We start from the raw sequence: 15,196 nt of genomic DNA on the forward strand, positions 1-15,196 counted from the left end.
TGTAACGACGGTACATCTATGTCCGTGCACTCTGATACGTGTTATCGGTAATAGCCTAATCTCCGTGAATATGTAGCCGGCGATATGCAAAGTTCAATAATTGTTGACGAATGGCGTAATCACACGGAAAAAGAAGGAAGACAACACAGATAACAAAAATACTGCATCACTCTCGAGATTGATTTAAAATCTGCTGGTAATCTGTGTTGTCTTCCTTTTTTTTCCGTGTCATTACGCTGTTCGGAAATTTTGTTCCACATTGTAGATTTTTATATGCGTCGGAAGTCTTCTTTAAGAATTTTTCCTGCTTCGACCGTAAAAGATACACAATGGATTTTTATGCGGAACAATTCTATAGACTCTCCCGGATATTATGGTATATTTTTTTATAGGATTATGAGTGTTTAAACATGTTAAAACATTATTTCAAGTGAGCGAGGCGTACTTTGTTCGTAACGTACCGGATGCATAGCAATTTTCGCGGACATTTTCCAATCTATTTTTAAAATTGAAGGTCCGAGATAGAATCTAGCTGTACCATCGAGAAGAGCATACCTTGTTCCTTTAGGGGCCACAAAAAAAAATTGAAATGCAAATTCGGTTGTCGATTGGCAGAATAAAGTAGTCCTGGGTGTCGCGCGCTATCACCGCAGTGCATCAAGATTTATAAAAATTGCCTATCGGTTATCGAAACGCAGAATCGCTGTTGGAGAGTGTTATTAACAAGCTGTCGATGTCTTTTAATCTTTGTATTGTTTGGAATTTCATCCGGTTATCTTTTTACAGGTACATCGAATCTGCAATTCAGATACAGCAGCTCTAATCAGAGGAATTTGAAAGACAAGTGGTTAAACCCGGCAGTTAACGGACAAGAGGAGGCACGGATGTTATTTGCAACATCGATAATAGAATAAATACAACGCCGGTTCTACGCGGGATTCCAGTTTCGATCCGCCGAGCAGACTAATGCCGAATTACGGGGTTCGCTTGTTCCTGCGACACGGCCGCCATCGCAGTGTTTATTCCGCTCGAGTTGCTCGACGCCGTCCCTCGCGATGAAAATCGGTACTCTCGACCGAGCTAGGTGAAATTTCATTTTCCACCCCCGCGTTCCCTTTCTTTCGCGGGTACACGCACCCTCGGAGACTCCTTGGTCTCGAAGACGACGCGGTTTGAACCCGCTTGAACCACTCGATTGGGGGTAACGAGGACTATTTTATCCTGGAAGCGTCCTGGTCACGATCACTGGGGTCTAAGAAAATTTGTTAGGCTTGCGAAAAGATCATAGAGCCCTTCCCAAAATTTTTAGACACGCCTAATACATTGTAGAACATTTAGAAAAATTGTATAAGATACAGCACTCTTAAAAAAAATTGTGGAGCTCGTGAAAGGAACTGTAGCACCTACGGAAAGCTCGGATAACTTCCTGAGAGACTGTAGAGCTTATAAAAAAATGGTAGAGTTCATAAAAAATTGTGGAGCTTATAAAAGAATTGTAGAGTATCAGCAAACGTTCTAGAACTTACAGAAAAATTGTAAGATTTTCCAAGAGATTGTACAGCTTACAAAAGACTTATGAAAAATGGTTAGGCTTGAGGAAAAAATCGTAGGTCCTAAAGAAATATTAGCATCATCTCCTGAGAGATAGAACAGCTTATAAAAAGATTGTGCAGTCCATGAAAAAATTGTGAGGCGGCTCAGACAGTACATATGGACCACATGAAATGAATCTTCTCATGAGCATGCTTACAACGAAAAAAGAAACTGAAAGTGAGCATCCATTTTCCGACGGATTTTCCCAAGAGGGGTTTTGGTCGCAAAGAACCGTCTTTGCAGGCCGGTTATTCGCGGAGCATTACTATTTGATGAACAGGGACTCGACAAAACAAGAAATAACGGGTTGTAGTTGGTAGAGGGGCGAATGAAGAAGAGCCCGTTTTAATTCTCTTCGGGGATTAGTTTTCTTTTTAATCATTGGATCATTCGTACTCCGTCGTCGCCCGGTTGTAAGCCCGTCCGACGAGGACTCCGGGACCTGTTTCGAGATAATAGGGATCCCCCTCGAGGACACAAATATCTTTATTCAAGTTTTAATTAACCGGATTACAATATACCGATCCGGGTGGCTCTCTCAGAGGTACGACGAGCCACCGGAAAACCTCCCCCACCCACAAACCGGGAAAACCGATATCAGCCTCCGAAATTTTCTCGACTCGACCACGATTGGCAGAAGCCTGGTCGTGAATCGAATTATCGGTCGGCGGTCGTCGTCATGGAAAATTCGCAATTAAAATGTCTGATCGAGCGTGACGAGCCGGCGAACGATTCCCGACGATATTGTCGACCCTAATAAACTAACTCCCTTCAAAACTCGCTCAATCCTGCATTAATCATGGCAGAAATAGTTCAGATTCGTGTGGAGTTCTATGCATCTTATTGCTAAAATTCTTGAAAATTTCACGACACATTCCACACTATGTACAAATTACGGAACTAATTGTTAAGCGATAAGAGTAATCAGTAGTCTGCGGATTTTGTGTATTTATGAGACAGATGAGAAGTGGCGAAAACACCAGACAAATTTAAGAACGTTATCGTTACGGTAGAAAGATAATTAAGAGTAGAAACGAATTTTTATTTCACTTCTGCCATTTGCAATCGATGTAAACAATTTTTATTCTGCACAAAAATCCGCAGTCTAGTAATCCGATTCATAAGATTTGTAATTTACCCGGGGATCACCCATGCGATTAATGCAGGATTAATTCCCCCAAAAGTTGTCCCTTGAATAGTTCTGTAAGGACCTCGATAATAGTTCGTTTTGAATTCGCAAAGAATCGCGCGTGTCTCCCCACCACTCCGCCACAGCGAATTAGTTCATCGGTTGTACGATAGATGTCTGGATGCTTGAGAGGATTCTCGCTGTCAATGATGGTCAGCCGAGGTTACTAAAGGCATGGCAGCGTTGTAGGCCGTTTAAAAAGGGTGCTCGCTACTTTAATAGCGCGTCAGCTCGTCCTGTGTGGCGTGCTGGCGGGGTATGGCCATCAAGACATACCCAGTACGTAATTTTTGTGAACGCGAGGCTGTTGGCTGCCAACTTAGCACCGACGCCTCCACAATGCATCTCAAAATCTAATTGCGCAACCGTGTAGTCTCCAATTAAAAATTCATTTATCGGACAACGATTGAGAATGGTTACAGTCAATTGATATTCTCCACGAATCGTTATAGAATTTTAAATACAGCTCACGTCTGCGCTGAGCGTGTTACACACGTGTGGCAAACTCAATTAAGCCTGTGGCGCGCGGTTGGTTGTTATATAAATGTTTATCAAAAACGCCTCCGCACAGGGCTGATGTAGGAACCCATTAGCGTTTTAAACGAGCGTCCCCGCGTTTTACGGTCTAATTTGCGGAGAAGAACGACCCGGATCCCCCCCTGTTGTTCTTTTTCTTGTATTTATTTAGCCAAACGAGAACTAACAAACGGGGGTTAGCCGTCGCGATAGCGAGGGGAGAGAAACAACTACTACGCGATAAAACGTTAAATACAACGCATAATGTAACACGATTGTTGTTACAGTAAAATCTGCGCAGATTTATGCAGTACACGGCTTCCTGGGGACAATCTGATATACGGTTTCTCGTTCTAATTACCATTCCTGAAAAGTGTATACACGTTCGACGAGCCCTTGGATACTTTTTTATTCCGTAAACCCTTCGCGCGTTTCACACCCACGCACTCGGCTCTGCAACTTTTGCTGGTATTAACCGCGTTTCCCGGATCCCTACTATTTTTTCACGAGCTACTCTCTTTTATGATCCGTACAACTTTCTTGGTAGACCGTACAATTTTTATTTTTTAGGCTCCACAATTTTTTACAAGCGTAACAGAGTTCCTAAGTATCAAACAATATTTTTAGAAATAGTGGAACACTTTGTTTTATAGGCTCCAGGAGTTCTTTATAGCTTCGAAAATATTTTTATGAGTTTTTTTCTTTACAATTCCATTAGTTGATCACACAATTTTTCTGTGGGCCCCCTAATTTCTTTGTATAAGCGCTACAATTTGTTTAACAGGCCTCGCAATTTTTCTGTGTATTGTACATCTTTCTGAAGTCCACTTTAACGAGTCCAACATATTTTTTAGAGGATCCACATTTTTTCTGAAAATCCCGAAATGTTTCTAAAGATCTTTACACTATTCTAAACGTTCCTACGATGTTCTCAGCGGTTCTGCAATTTTCTCGCACCTCCTAAAATTCATATGAAGGTCCTTAAATCATTCGAACACACCAAAAACCAATTTCTCACACCCGCTGCACTCTCTCCTACGTCCAAAACCGTCCACCCACTCGTTCGAAAAACCGATGAATCACCGGTCTTTTAATTTAACAGTGCAGCTAACGAAGACGAAGCACGATAATCTGAAAGAAGGATCGCTCCACTTACCCATAGGGTTAAGCCCACAAGAAGATCACACGGAATCGAAGATACCTGCGCACCCACGCATCCCCAGAATTCGGAAGCGACGTTCTACCACCGTGTGACAAATTGCCGGCGAGGGGTTACCTTATCCGTTCTTTTCAATTACGCTCGCGTGTCGTCCGATGGTTAATCAAACGGTGTAGCAGGTATCGCCTTACCTGAAGATAGGGGACAGCCTTGCAGAGAGTGAGCCCGAGGAACCAGGTCTCGGTGACGTCCCAGAGCACCGTGAAAGGTAAACAGAGCAGCAGCACTAGAAAGTCAGCGATAGCCAGGTTGACGATGAAGTAGTTAGTGACCGTCCTCATGGTGTGATTTCTGTAGACAGCGATGCAGACGAGCGCATTCCCGACGATCCCGACGACGAAGATGACGCTGTGCGAAGCTATCAACATCCAGTCCCAGAATTTCGGGTAGATGTAGTTCATCATTCGGTCCACGTACTCCTCGTTCGAGATGCAGTAGACGTTGGTGCAGTTTGTCGCGTTGTTGTTCATCTCCGGGTCGGTGTAGTCCATAGACGAATAGTCGTCGGCATAGTCAGTGGCGTGGACCAGCGTCGAGACCACCGACAACAGCCAGCCGATGATCATCGGCTCGATACCAGTCATTTTAATCAGTTTCTGCACTCGCAACGGCACAGGACAATCAGAGCTGGATGAAATTTCAAATAGAATATAGTTTATTTCGTTTGAAATCGTACGTGCACTTTAGAAAACAAGATATTTTATTTTGTTGGAAAAAGTTTTTCAAATAGTATTTAAAATAGTATCTTATTCGAATTGTGGAGCATATATTTAAGATAGTATTTGAGATACTTTTTCTACAAATAATTTTACCCGGATCTGAGGACAATTGTTATCAGTTTTCACAGTGTTCCTGCGTGTTTGGTAGCCATTATGTCAGCGACTCCGGACACTTAACTCTTTGGTACAGTCCCGAAAGGTCCAGGAAAAGTTAACCGGAGCCTGCTCTTTCACGTCGTTCACTTCCCGGCAATTTCCATGGCATTAAAGGTAATTCCCCTTCGTCGCTCGACGGCTCCTCCGCCACAGAGGATGACAAGTGTCCCCGGGTCATCGGACTTGATCCGATTAGCCGAAAATCACCGATTCGATGGAGATCAGCCCGAGGATCTTCGCGAACGTTGATCTTGGAAGACTGTGACTGCGATTAGCTGCGTACCCGACCGGCTGTCCCGCGGTGATAAGGGGAATCGCAACGTTTGCTCTGAAAATTACCGCTAATCTTCGTTATGGTGCTCCCGGATAACTTTTCTTTGAGTTGGGACCGGGAGTCTGAGCTCATTCTTCGATTCAGTAGCTTTTCGATAGGATCTCGTAATTCTGTGAAGAACGTACGTAACTCTATCTGGAAGTGCGCAATTTAAGCTTTGATTCAAGCCGTCCAATGTCAAAAAATTCCCACAGGAATACATTTTTAAATGATGTCGAAGCACCCCCTCAAAATGGGACCATTTTTGAAACAACTCTTCAAAATGGAGACCTGATCTCCTATTTGCTTTTAACGCTAGGTTTACGGGACACTAAGAATGGCCGTTTTACATTACTTCATAAACACAACAAGAATGTGGCTATCCAAATTATTAGTCGTTTTTTAAATAATATATACTCAAAGAGATAAATTTGTTGAATAATTCCTCATGGATCCCGTAAACCTAGTGTTAAATATACGCCCTCAAAAGGCCAACAATTCAGTATTCATCGCCAGTCATCCAATTTTCCGCGCCCAAGTAATTTAATGTTTAAAAAAGTCGCGCGATCCAATTTTTCAGGAACGTCCACCATTATCTCGCTCAATTTATTCTTCGAGCACAGAGGCAATCGTCGAACAAAGCCGCCGAAACTACGGTAAAATAAAGCCTAAATTTCGACATTTGTGGAAAAAGTTCTCCGAGACTGCGGTCCGGCGCCATGATTTCCCAAGTGTTGCGGCTAACGAACTTCTTCTGACAACTGGCTGGCCTGGTCGCCGGCTGTCTAAGGAATTATTCGCGATTTAGGTCGAGTTCGCCCTTTTCATCTACCATCCTCGCCCATGGAATCATTCCCAACCACCCGGTGCGATAAATTCGCTCTAGGATACCTCCTAACCCACGGAAAACTTTCATTCCCATTCTTCTGCCGTCGTAACAGAGAAAAGGGGACAAATATCTCTGCAGTGTGATACTACCGCAATCCAGCTACCGAGATAATAATAATGCTTTATGTGCATTGCGGTGACGAGATTGTGTTTGTTCAGATATTGTATGATTTGTATAGTTTTTGTTATAGTACGTGGTTCAACGGGGAAGATCGTTCAAGAGTTTCTTGTAGAAATATTTTTACAATTTTAGTAAGTAGATTTTATGCATTTATATTGAAAAATATTTAAAGCAGTTGAAAATACTGTATTATTATTTCTAATCCGTTATACAATGATTAACTGTCTCGTGCAGTTAATTCAGACAATTTTTATTTCGCATAAAAATCCGCAGTTTATTAAGAAATATTGTTTCTAAAGGACTTATGCTTGAACAATATTCCAAGAGAATTGTCTGATATTGAAAGGGAAGTATCTCTAAGTGTTGCTTCATTTAGTATGTTTGTCTTTTGCAGGTGCAGTGAGAGGAATATCAAGATAATACAGAGAAGAGCTGCACAACCGTCGAAGTCTAATTTCTCAGCTTAATAAACGATTCCAGGCTATTTTTAAGAGCAACTCTGACAATTTCTAATGAACAGTGAAGCAGACATGCTACTATTGATTTGTAGTGCAACTCCATGCATAAAAATGATTACGGAGATTGAATCCCAGCTGCTAGATTGGAAGAATATAACCCAGCACCGCAAGAACAGCGACGCAAAACCGAAAGTAATTATTTCCGAGAACAATTCCGACAATTTCTAACGGATACTTCAACAGACACGTTCCACTATTGATTCGTACGCGACGTCATGCATCAAAATGATCACAGAGATTGAATCCCAGCGGCCGTACTGCAGGAATATAGCGCAGAGGACAAAAACAGCGACAAAACCGAAAGTAACTGGTTCATCTGGGAGCAATTTGGTCCCTCGGCCCGATAAAACTTTTGTCCGACGATTTCCCCGGACGATTTCGCCCTCGTTTAGACTCTTTCCTCTCAGAAGAGGACTTCAGGATGGAATTCGATTGCCCGTTGAGGCCGCGTCGCGTCTGGACCGGCAAAGTAGATTTTACAGAGGAAGTTAATATTAGACGCTAGCGAGACTCCGGTTTATTTTCGAGAGCGCGAGCGGCGAGTCGCGACGAATCGACGACGATTGCCAACGACTTCCGGTGCCTCCAGGCAGGCCGAGAAATATCCTGTCGAAGGATCAAATCTCTAGCTTGGGGATCCTGCGCGTCCGGAAATTGAAGAGCCTCTCGTCTGAACTACATTCATTCTTGAGGATCGCGTTTTTGCTCTCGGTTTAAATGCTCGCCGCGTTGGGACGCCTAACGGTGTTGCAATTTTAATTGTGCGAGTCGTTAACTGAGGCATTAATAGCCGACACTGCAGGGTTTACGTCTCCCGGTAATGGAATTAATGGGAGCCGGCTATTAAATGATCGTATCGGCCCGGTGATCCTATAGAGTGGGATTTTATTCCTCGTTTTGCAGAGGTATGCTTCGATTCTTCGGGAGATCCAGAAAATGTATATCTAGCCTGTAATTAGTCGTCAGCTTTTTTACTTTTTCAGTAAATAGACAAATAGAAAATAAAACTATTAGATGTCCGAACAATTTATTATAAATCGAACTTAGAGACTGCTTCTTCTTTAGTAATACTTGTGCAGGTGCAAGCTTTCTAAAATTGTAAAAATTACCACAAAAATTGAACAATGATCGAGTTTTCTAAATGGTACGTGGCTTGTTTAGGGCTGGATGGGTTTGTGATTTATTAGGGGAAACAGCTGCATGCAAACGATTTTTATTTTTATTTACTGGTGCGTTCAAGCTAGTAACAGAATGTGGTTATACAAAGCTCGTATGAATATTTATAAGATCGGTTACTATTTTCATTCTTTTGGTAGTATGCTTTTATTACGTTCATGTAGTGATTTATGACGGCAACAACGTCGAAGATTAATTTTCCAATACTTGTGGAACATTCTTTTTGCTATAAAACAGCCAATAATCGATTTGAGAAGTTGCGGGTAATATTAACGAGATTGTAATTACTGCTGCGTGGTATTTCATACGAAATGCTAATTCAGCTAATTAATACTGATCAATTATTTGATACAAGAGAAGGAAAAAGAACACGAAAATTAATATTTTAGTCGCTCCTTTAAACTGAATCTTAAAACTCGACTTCCTCCAGATTTTAAAAGAATATTCAAGTTCCCTTGTATCCCAGTTTTCTTTTGAGACACAGAAATGTACACAAGTATTTACATTTTTAATTTAATGTTACGACAACTGTATAAATGTTGTATTAATTTTATAACTATTTACAGCTCTGTATGTCCCGTCAGAAAACAAGAAAAAGAAAAGTGGTAGCAGGAAATGGCAAAGTGGGTTCTGAAGTACAGAGATGTGTAAGTGACATCTAACATTTCCAATTTAATGTTATGGGAAACGTATAAATATTTTATTCGGTTTATGACTATTTACAGTGCTGTATCTCCCGTCAGAAAAAGAAGAGAGAGCAAAGGAACGGCAAAGCTGATTCTGAACGGAAGAAGATGAAACGAAATGTAAGGTACATGGCGAGAGGAACATTAAATCAGGATGTGGTAGAATATGAGGTTGCGTGGAAGGAACTAGCGAAGGAAAATATTGTGAAGACACGGTGAATAGGTTTGCAGGAAGCGAGATTTGCGGAAAGAAACGGAATACGAGATAGTATACTAGATAGAAAATAGAGAGAGAATGAGAGAAAGAGCAAGCTTTGAAAGAGCAATTTGTAAACTTTTTAACAATGCTCAAGAGAAGTATTTCCGAGCAGAAAATCTGGAAGAATCTGATAAAACACGATTCTGAATAACACAGAGCAATTAACCGTGTTATTCGAAGTACATTTGAAAGATGACGCAGGGTGCAATGGGATTCAAGAGAAGTTCTACTGGAGAAGTTGCTATGTTTCCATAAGTTCGTTACCTTTCTAATTGACTCGAAACCGGTGGCGTAGTTATTTACCTAATTTCGAAACTAGTAGATGTTGAAAGAGCTACACTGGTGGACGATATTATACGGCAAAAAATTATTGGAATAGGAGTTTAATATTATTGTTATATATTCGGAAGTATTATATGCATTTAATACGAAAGCAATATTAAGATCCTTCTTTCAATATAGCTTTGAAGGTATCTTTAGACACTGTTAATAGGAGTTAATATGAAAGCAATATTAAAATCCTTGTTTCAATAATTCTCAGAGTGTCTTATAATTGTGTATGTCAGTATATTGGAGGATTTTGAAGCTACGATACCTACGTTGATGACTTAAAAAGAACATCAAAAGGCAACATCAGGAAATAATCGGCACGTTCCCTGTTTATCGGCGGAAGGGATGCAGTTGATGTGCGATTTCGAGGCATGGAAACGATAAATACGTGGAATCACGTCCAAGAAAACCAAGATAGGAGCCCCAAGGTCTCCTACGTCGATTCTACCGGATCTCCCAGCAGTACGCATGAATATTTCCGATGTTTCCGACGATATAAAGCGAAATAACGTCGGCCATATTTTCGGAAGAGGTACAGAACGTAATCTTAGCTATATATCGGAAATAGTAGGTTTGAGCTATCGTTTCCTGGATAGAAATATGGATAGTAGAGAAACAGATGTTTCAGACGTAACGTCCTCGTCTCGGGGGCAGGAATATGCGACCGGTGTGTGTTGTTTTACGACATATCGCAGATATATATCGAGGACGCTTCGGAATGGTCGAAACGCCGGGAAAACGGTCTGACAACTTTCTGATTAATTGGCCGAGAGGGCACGGCCGCGTGTCAACGGCAACGCGGTTGCACTGGAAAAATAGCGCGAGATTAATAGAATAATTGAGGGGGCTTTTCATTAAACCGGGGACCCATCCTCCACGCTCAAGAGAGATTTTTTGGACAACAGAAACCGTCCCTTTAAAAAAAGTACTCGCTTCGACGGCGATGTTCTTATTTTCGAGAGCGTTTTTCTGCGAATTTTTCGGAATTTTCATCAGAAAAACTATTCAACCTTTTGTATTGAGATTTTGCGCACATATTCATTGGTATTTGAGGTGCACGTGTGATCTTTTTCAAGTATAAATACTCAAAATTACGTGAGCTATATATTTTTTTGTAGAGTATATTTTGGAAAACACGAGTTCTATACGTTGCAATTAATCCAAACAATTTTTACTTTGCAGAAAAGTCCCCAGTCTGGTTATAAACCTTGTCTATCTTGAATTTTGAAATTTAGTAAATTATTTTTGTATGTCCATTTTACCATGGAAAATTCTTAAATAATTATCTGCAGAAGTTTTAAAGAGTCAGATAAGGTATTTTTATTGGTGTTAAAATGAGTGCCTTAGTAGATCGAATTGAAATTGACTGTTGCCAATTTGGGGGAGTAGAGCTTCAACCCCTGCAATGTATTGTCACCCCCAGCTGTTTCGTAGAACCATCAATGGAAGATTTGAATAATTTTTGCGCAGAAATGTTCGTTCCCTCCCTTAAACGTCAGGGGACAGGCCACTTCCAAGGGGTTGGGCACAAACAGCTAGTAAACCAGTTGCAGAAGGGACAAGATTCCTCGGGGGGCTATATGAAACAGAAACTACTTCGTCATAAAGAAAAATACACGGAAAAGAACTCGACATTGTCATTCGTCCGCACATCAACTCTGTTTTCATCTCGCGCCTTGTCTGTCTCCGAAAATAATCGACTGCGACACGCAGTTCCACACTGAACGAGGATTGTACGCGTTTTTTGAAATCACCGACAGCTAGTACGAACACACAAAGCCGCAAATTTTAGTACGGCTCTCTCGTTGATAGAGATATAAATGATTATCCGATTGTAATACGTGCTAACTCAATTTTTATTTGGTTTCAGGTGAGAGTCGAGGCAAGACTTCGCAAAATTGCATTTCGCTAAAGGTTTGCCGCGGTTTGAAGGGCGAGCTCGTTTTCGGTGTTGCCTCAAGAGTCCATCTTCGCTCCGGAAAAATTTCCTTCCGAGGATTCGCCAAGGCTTTGCGTCAGTCCACGACGTTAGACGTTCGATTCAATCCGAAAAACTTTTAACCCGTTCCGTTTCCGGTCTCGATTTCACCGAGAAATTGCAGGTATGCGCCTCCAGTCGATCCAACAAATTCGCCCGCAAAGTATCCCTCTCACCAGGAAATTACTATAGAAACAGCAACGGCGAAGCTAGACCCCTCCGCGAAATTATGATTGCGCCACGAGTGGAGGAATCGAGGGCTCTCGAATTAAGATTACGGCGAAAATCCCTTGGATCGACTACGATTTTCGAGAACGAGAGATGCCCCCATTAAATTGAGAATTATTTCAATGCGCTGCAAGTACCACAAGAATTAATACGGATTTAATTGTGTTCCTCGAAGTTGGACTCATCATTAAGAATTAATTAATGAACGTTCGCAGGTTGCAGGAAATGAATTTCGAACATTTTCACCGAACAGAAAATTACTTCGGCATGTTCGTGAGTGGAAGGAATGTTTTTTTAAGATTAGATTTACGGGTTATATTTTTGATTTAAAATTATTAATTATACATGAGAAATTATTTAGCAAATTTATTTCTTTGCGTATATATTAGTTTAAAAACATTGCTAAAAATGTGGGCAGCACGTTCTTGTTATTTCTATAAAGTAATGCAAAATAGTCACTTTTAGTGCTCCGTAAACCTACTGTTTTTTCTCGTGTCCCTTAAAATTAAATATACAAAAATCAGTGAACGTTTAAAGGCTGCATGCAGTAAATTTTGAAGCTCGTCACTCGGTAGAAAATTGTTTGCTCTCGTCGTAAGTAATGCAAAAATTGTTGAAAATTTCATTACGTCCCTCAATGTGCGATACACAAGAATCTTTTAACGTTCACAAGCTAAAAATTTCAGGCGTAGCGACCAAACGGAAAACTGTTTCAAGCTTCTAAAAATTGAATTGTCTTCCTTAAAACTGAATGCATAAAAATCGATGGCTGTGCACAGACTGGTCGCAATGAATGCCAGCCATCACGACCAAGTAAAAAACTGTTTCAAGCTACTAAAAATTTGATTAAACTCCGTAAAATTGAACATACAGAAATCGGTGGACGTGCACAGCCCGAAGACGAGCACAGAAAATTCTTTCCCCCGCAGTAAGTAGCAGGAAAATTGTTGAGAAATTTATTCCATCTCCCGAAACTCGAATGCATAAAAATCGATGAATGTCCCCAGGCAGCCACGAGTTCGAAAGACCGGAAAATTCAGTTGGTCTCGGAAGGAAAGTTGGACTGATCGGTTACTTTTTTATTTCCCCGTTTCCGACACCTGGGACGCGAGTTCGTGAATTCAAGGATAGCCAACAGGTACGAACAACGCGTTTTAATTATGCAAGAGGGTGGAGAGGTTTTCTCACCAGGGGAAATCGTCGATATTCGAGTTCTTCGAGACACACGTTTCGCGAAAGACTTTCGAGTAAAGAACAGAGGACGGACCTTTACGTCGGCAACTGGGGAACAAACTTTTCTGACGAAGTACAGATTTTTCCATCCGTATTCTGCTCCCCTGGGGCCGAAGAAGTGACTCGCGAGGGTATAACTAAAGGACTCGAACAGTGTCCGGTAAAAAGGGAAACTTACTTAGACTTGAAAACAATGCTGGATGTATTGTAACTCCCTCCCTGGCGTTTTCAAGTCGGTATGAATTAATTATGTGGACCTACAGGCGTTTTTAATTTGTTGAAAAGTTGTCGGTGCTTTGGGACGGTTCTCAAATCTACTGGGAATTTTTTAATACACTTTCTAGTGGATGTGGTTGTTATTGCGGATTTTGTGCATTTATAATAAAAGTGAGTAGGTGGAATTTAAAGTATGAGATAGATTAAATAAATTTAGGATGTATTAGTTCTAGCCAAATTATTAAAGAAAGAAATTTCTGATTGGCTCCTGCTTATTGTTGTCGATACAATTTTTATGTTGCATAGAAATCCGCAGACCAATTATAAATAAGTGTATGCAATAGGTCGAGTCTTTTTTAATCATGCGTAGTGGCTTATAATTATAATGATTACCATTTTTGTGCAATTGTTTGCTATCTATGTGTTTAATAAACATCTTCATTATCGACTGATAAACTATACTTCGTATGCCGTGTGTAAATGCAAGAAAATTGAAAGAAAAACTGGAACTTTTGCATATATTTAATATTTGTAATCCTTTCAAAGGGAAATGAAGAATTTAAATTTATTCTCTGGATACGAAAAAGCGAAATAAAATAATAATAAATTGAGAAAATAAAAAATAATGTCCAAGGTCTCAAGGTTTAGATAGAATTATACTTTCCCAAACAATTACAAATTGATTTGTAGCATAAAAATACAAGTTGAGAATATGTTATCGAAGCGCAACGTTATGGAGCATTGCAGAGAATTGTGGCCATTGACACAACCTTAAAAAAGCGAAAAAATTCGCTCTTTCGGATCCAGAGAGCCGCAACAAAATTACGCGAACGGTAAAATTATAACGAGTCCCGAATCGCCCGTTGTTTCCGAAAAATAGCAGCGTTTTGCAAAATTGCGGGAGGCGTTAGCGCGTGTGCGGAGTCGAGGCCGCCTAACGAGAAAAATTTCCTAACGAGCGTCACATAGTTCTGTCCCTAAATACTATTCCAATTACAACCCTACGAACCGCATCAAAAAATATATAAATCACTCGAACTTGTTCCCGTCGAGCACAACTCTAGAACTAGAAAAGAATCAATTATTCTATAATACTTCGGACGAAGTTTTCCCCGGAACTTTCTTCCCAAGACGCACATTTACCACTTCTTCAGGTTCGTTGCCGGGATCTTGAAGTGCAGGTGATCAATTTCCCAGCGAACTTTTTTGCCACCATTTCTTCCGGTTCCTCTCTTCTCTCTTTCTTCTTTTTTATTCGCGATGAAACGATTTTTATTTTTTTAGGAAAGCGTCCGTTGGGGATGAAAAAAGGATTGCACTAGACTTGCGTGGGTTCCGAGATTGTAGAGGAGTCGAATTTCATAGTGGGTACACACACATACACGCAAGAAACGCATTCGCAGCGAGGAGAGACGACGGGTCCCGAAAGGGATGCGAACGCGGCGACGGACTCTGCGAAACTGAGGTGTACACGCCGGTTTAACGAGCGCGTAGGTGCAGCGACTCGTTCGCCGGTCACAAACACACTGTTTCGAACTGGTTCCGAATCCTAAACAACCCTCCCCGACCTTCGATACGCTGCCCCCCATTTTATAGAAAATTTTATTTACATTATACTCGACCGCGGAGCCACTTTCTCACATTGACCTGCAGCGAAGGTCGAGAAGTAGTTGATCAGCGGTGCTCGTTCCGCGAACATATGTACGCCGTATAGTTAATAAATTTTGTTATCTCTGGTAGGATATCATCGATTCAAAATTATTCAGAAGGTCTAGACAAGCGGAGAAGTGTACAGTGCAATTTTTAGTGAGAGGAAGGGAATACAACTTGGTGAGTTATTTAAAAATTTATGTTGAAT

General features: G+C 41.0%; 1 protein-coding gene, 1 long non-coding RNA gene and 1 other non-coding gene across 11 annotated transcripts in view; 2 read left to right on the forward strand and 1 right to left on the reverse strand.

Annotated features, from left to right (window-relative positions):
- The window catches only part of LOC143360574 (orexin receptor type 2), a 32,521-nt gene extending 17,893 nt beyond the window's left edge, over positions 1–14,628 (reverse strand). For 6 of the 9 annotated variants that reach the window (XM_076799552.1, XM_076799557.1, XM_076799559.1 and 3 more), the window contains exons 1-3: positions 14,434–14,628; positions 5,330–5,720; positions 4,649–5,144 (exon numbers count right to left, since the gene is read on the reverse strand). In XM_076799552.1, the coding sequence (XP_076655667.1) occupies positions 4,649–5,101 (453 nt within the window). In that variant the 5' untranslated portion in view covers positions 5,102–5,144; positions 5,330–5,720; positions 14,434–14,628. Of the gene's footprint in view, positions 1–4,648; positions 5,145–5,329; positions 5,721–14,347; positions 14,405–14,433 lie in introns of all 9 variants that reach the window. The other 3 variants (XM_076799556.1, XM_076799555.1, XM_076799553.1) reach the window with 3 other exon arrangements.
- Positions 2,979–3,118, forward strand: LOC143360748 (U11 spliceosomal RNA). Its single transcript, XR_013083340.1, has one exon. It is a non-coding gene; the product is annotated as a U11 spliceosomal RNA (small nuclear RNA).
- Positions 9,841–14,757, forward strand: LOC143360575 (uncharacterized). The gene is made up of 7 exons (XR_013083307.1): positions 9,841–10,215; positions 11,554–11,785; positions 11,854–12,162; positions 12,427–12,483; positions 12,576–12,817; positions 12,897–13,027; positions 14,623–14,757. It is a non-coding gene; the product is annotated as an uncharacterized LOC143360575 (long non-coding RNA).
- Positions 14,758–15,196: the final 439 nt, after the last annotated feature.

Source organism: Halictus rubicundus, chromosome 13 (genome assembly GCF_050948215.1).
Source record: "Halictus rubicundus isolate RS-2024b chromosome 13, iyHalRubi1_principal, whole genome shotgun sequence".
Classification (NCBI taxonomy): Eukaryota; Metazoa; Arthropoda; class Insecta; order Hymenoptera; family Halictidae; genus Halictus; species Halictus rubicundus.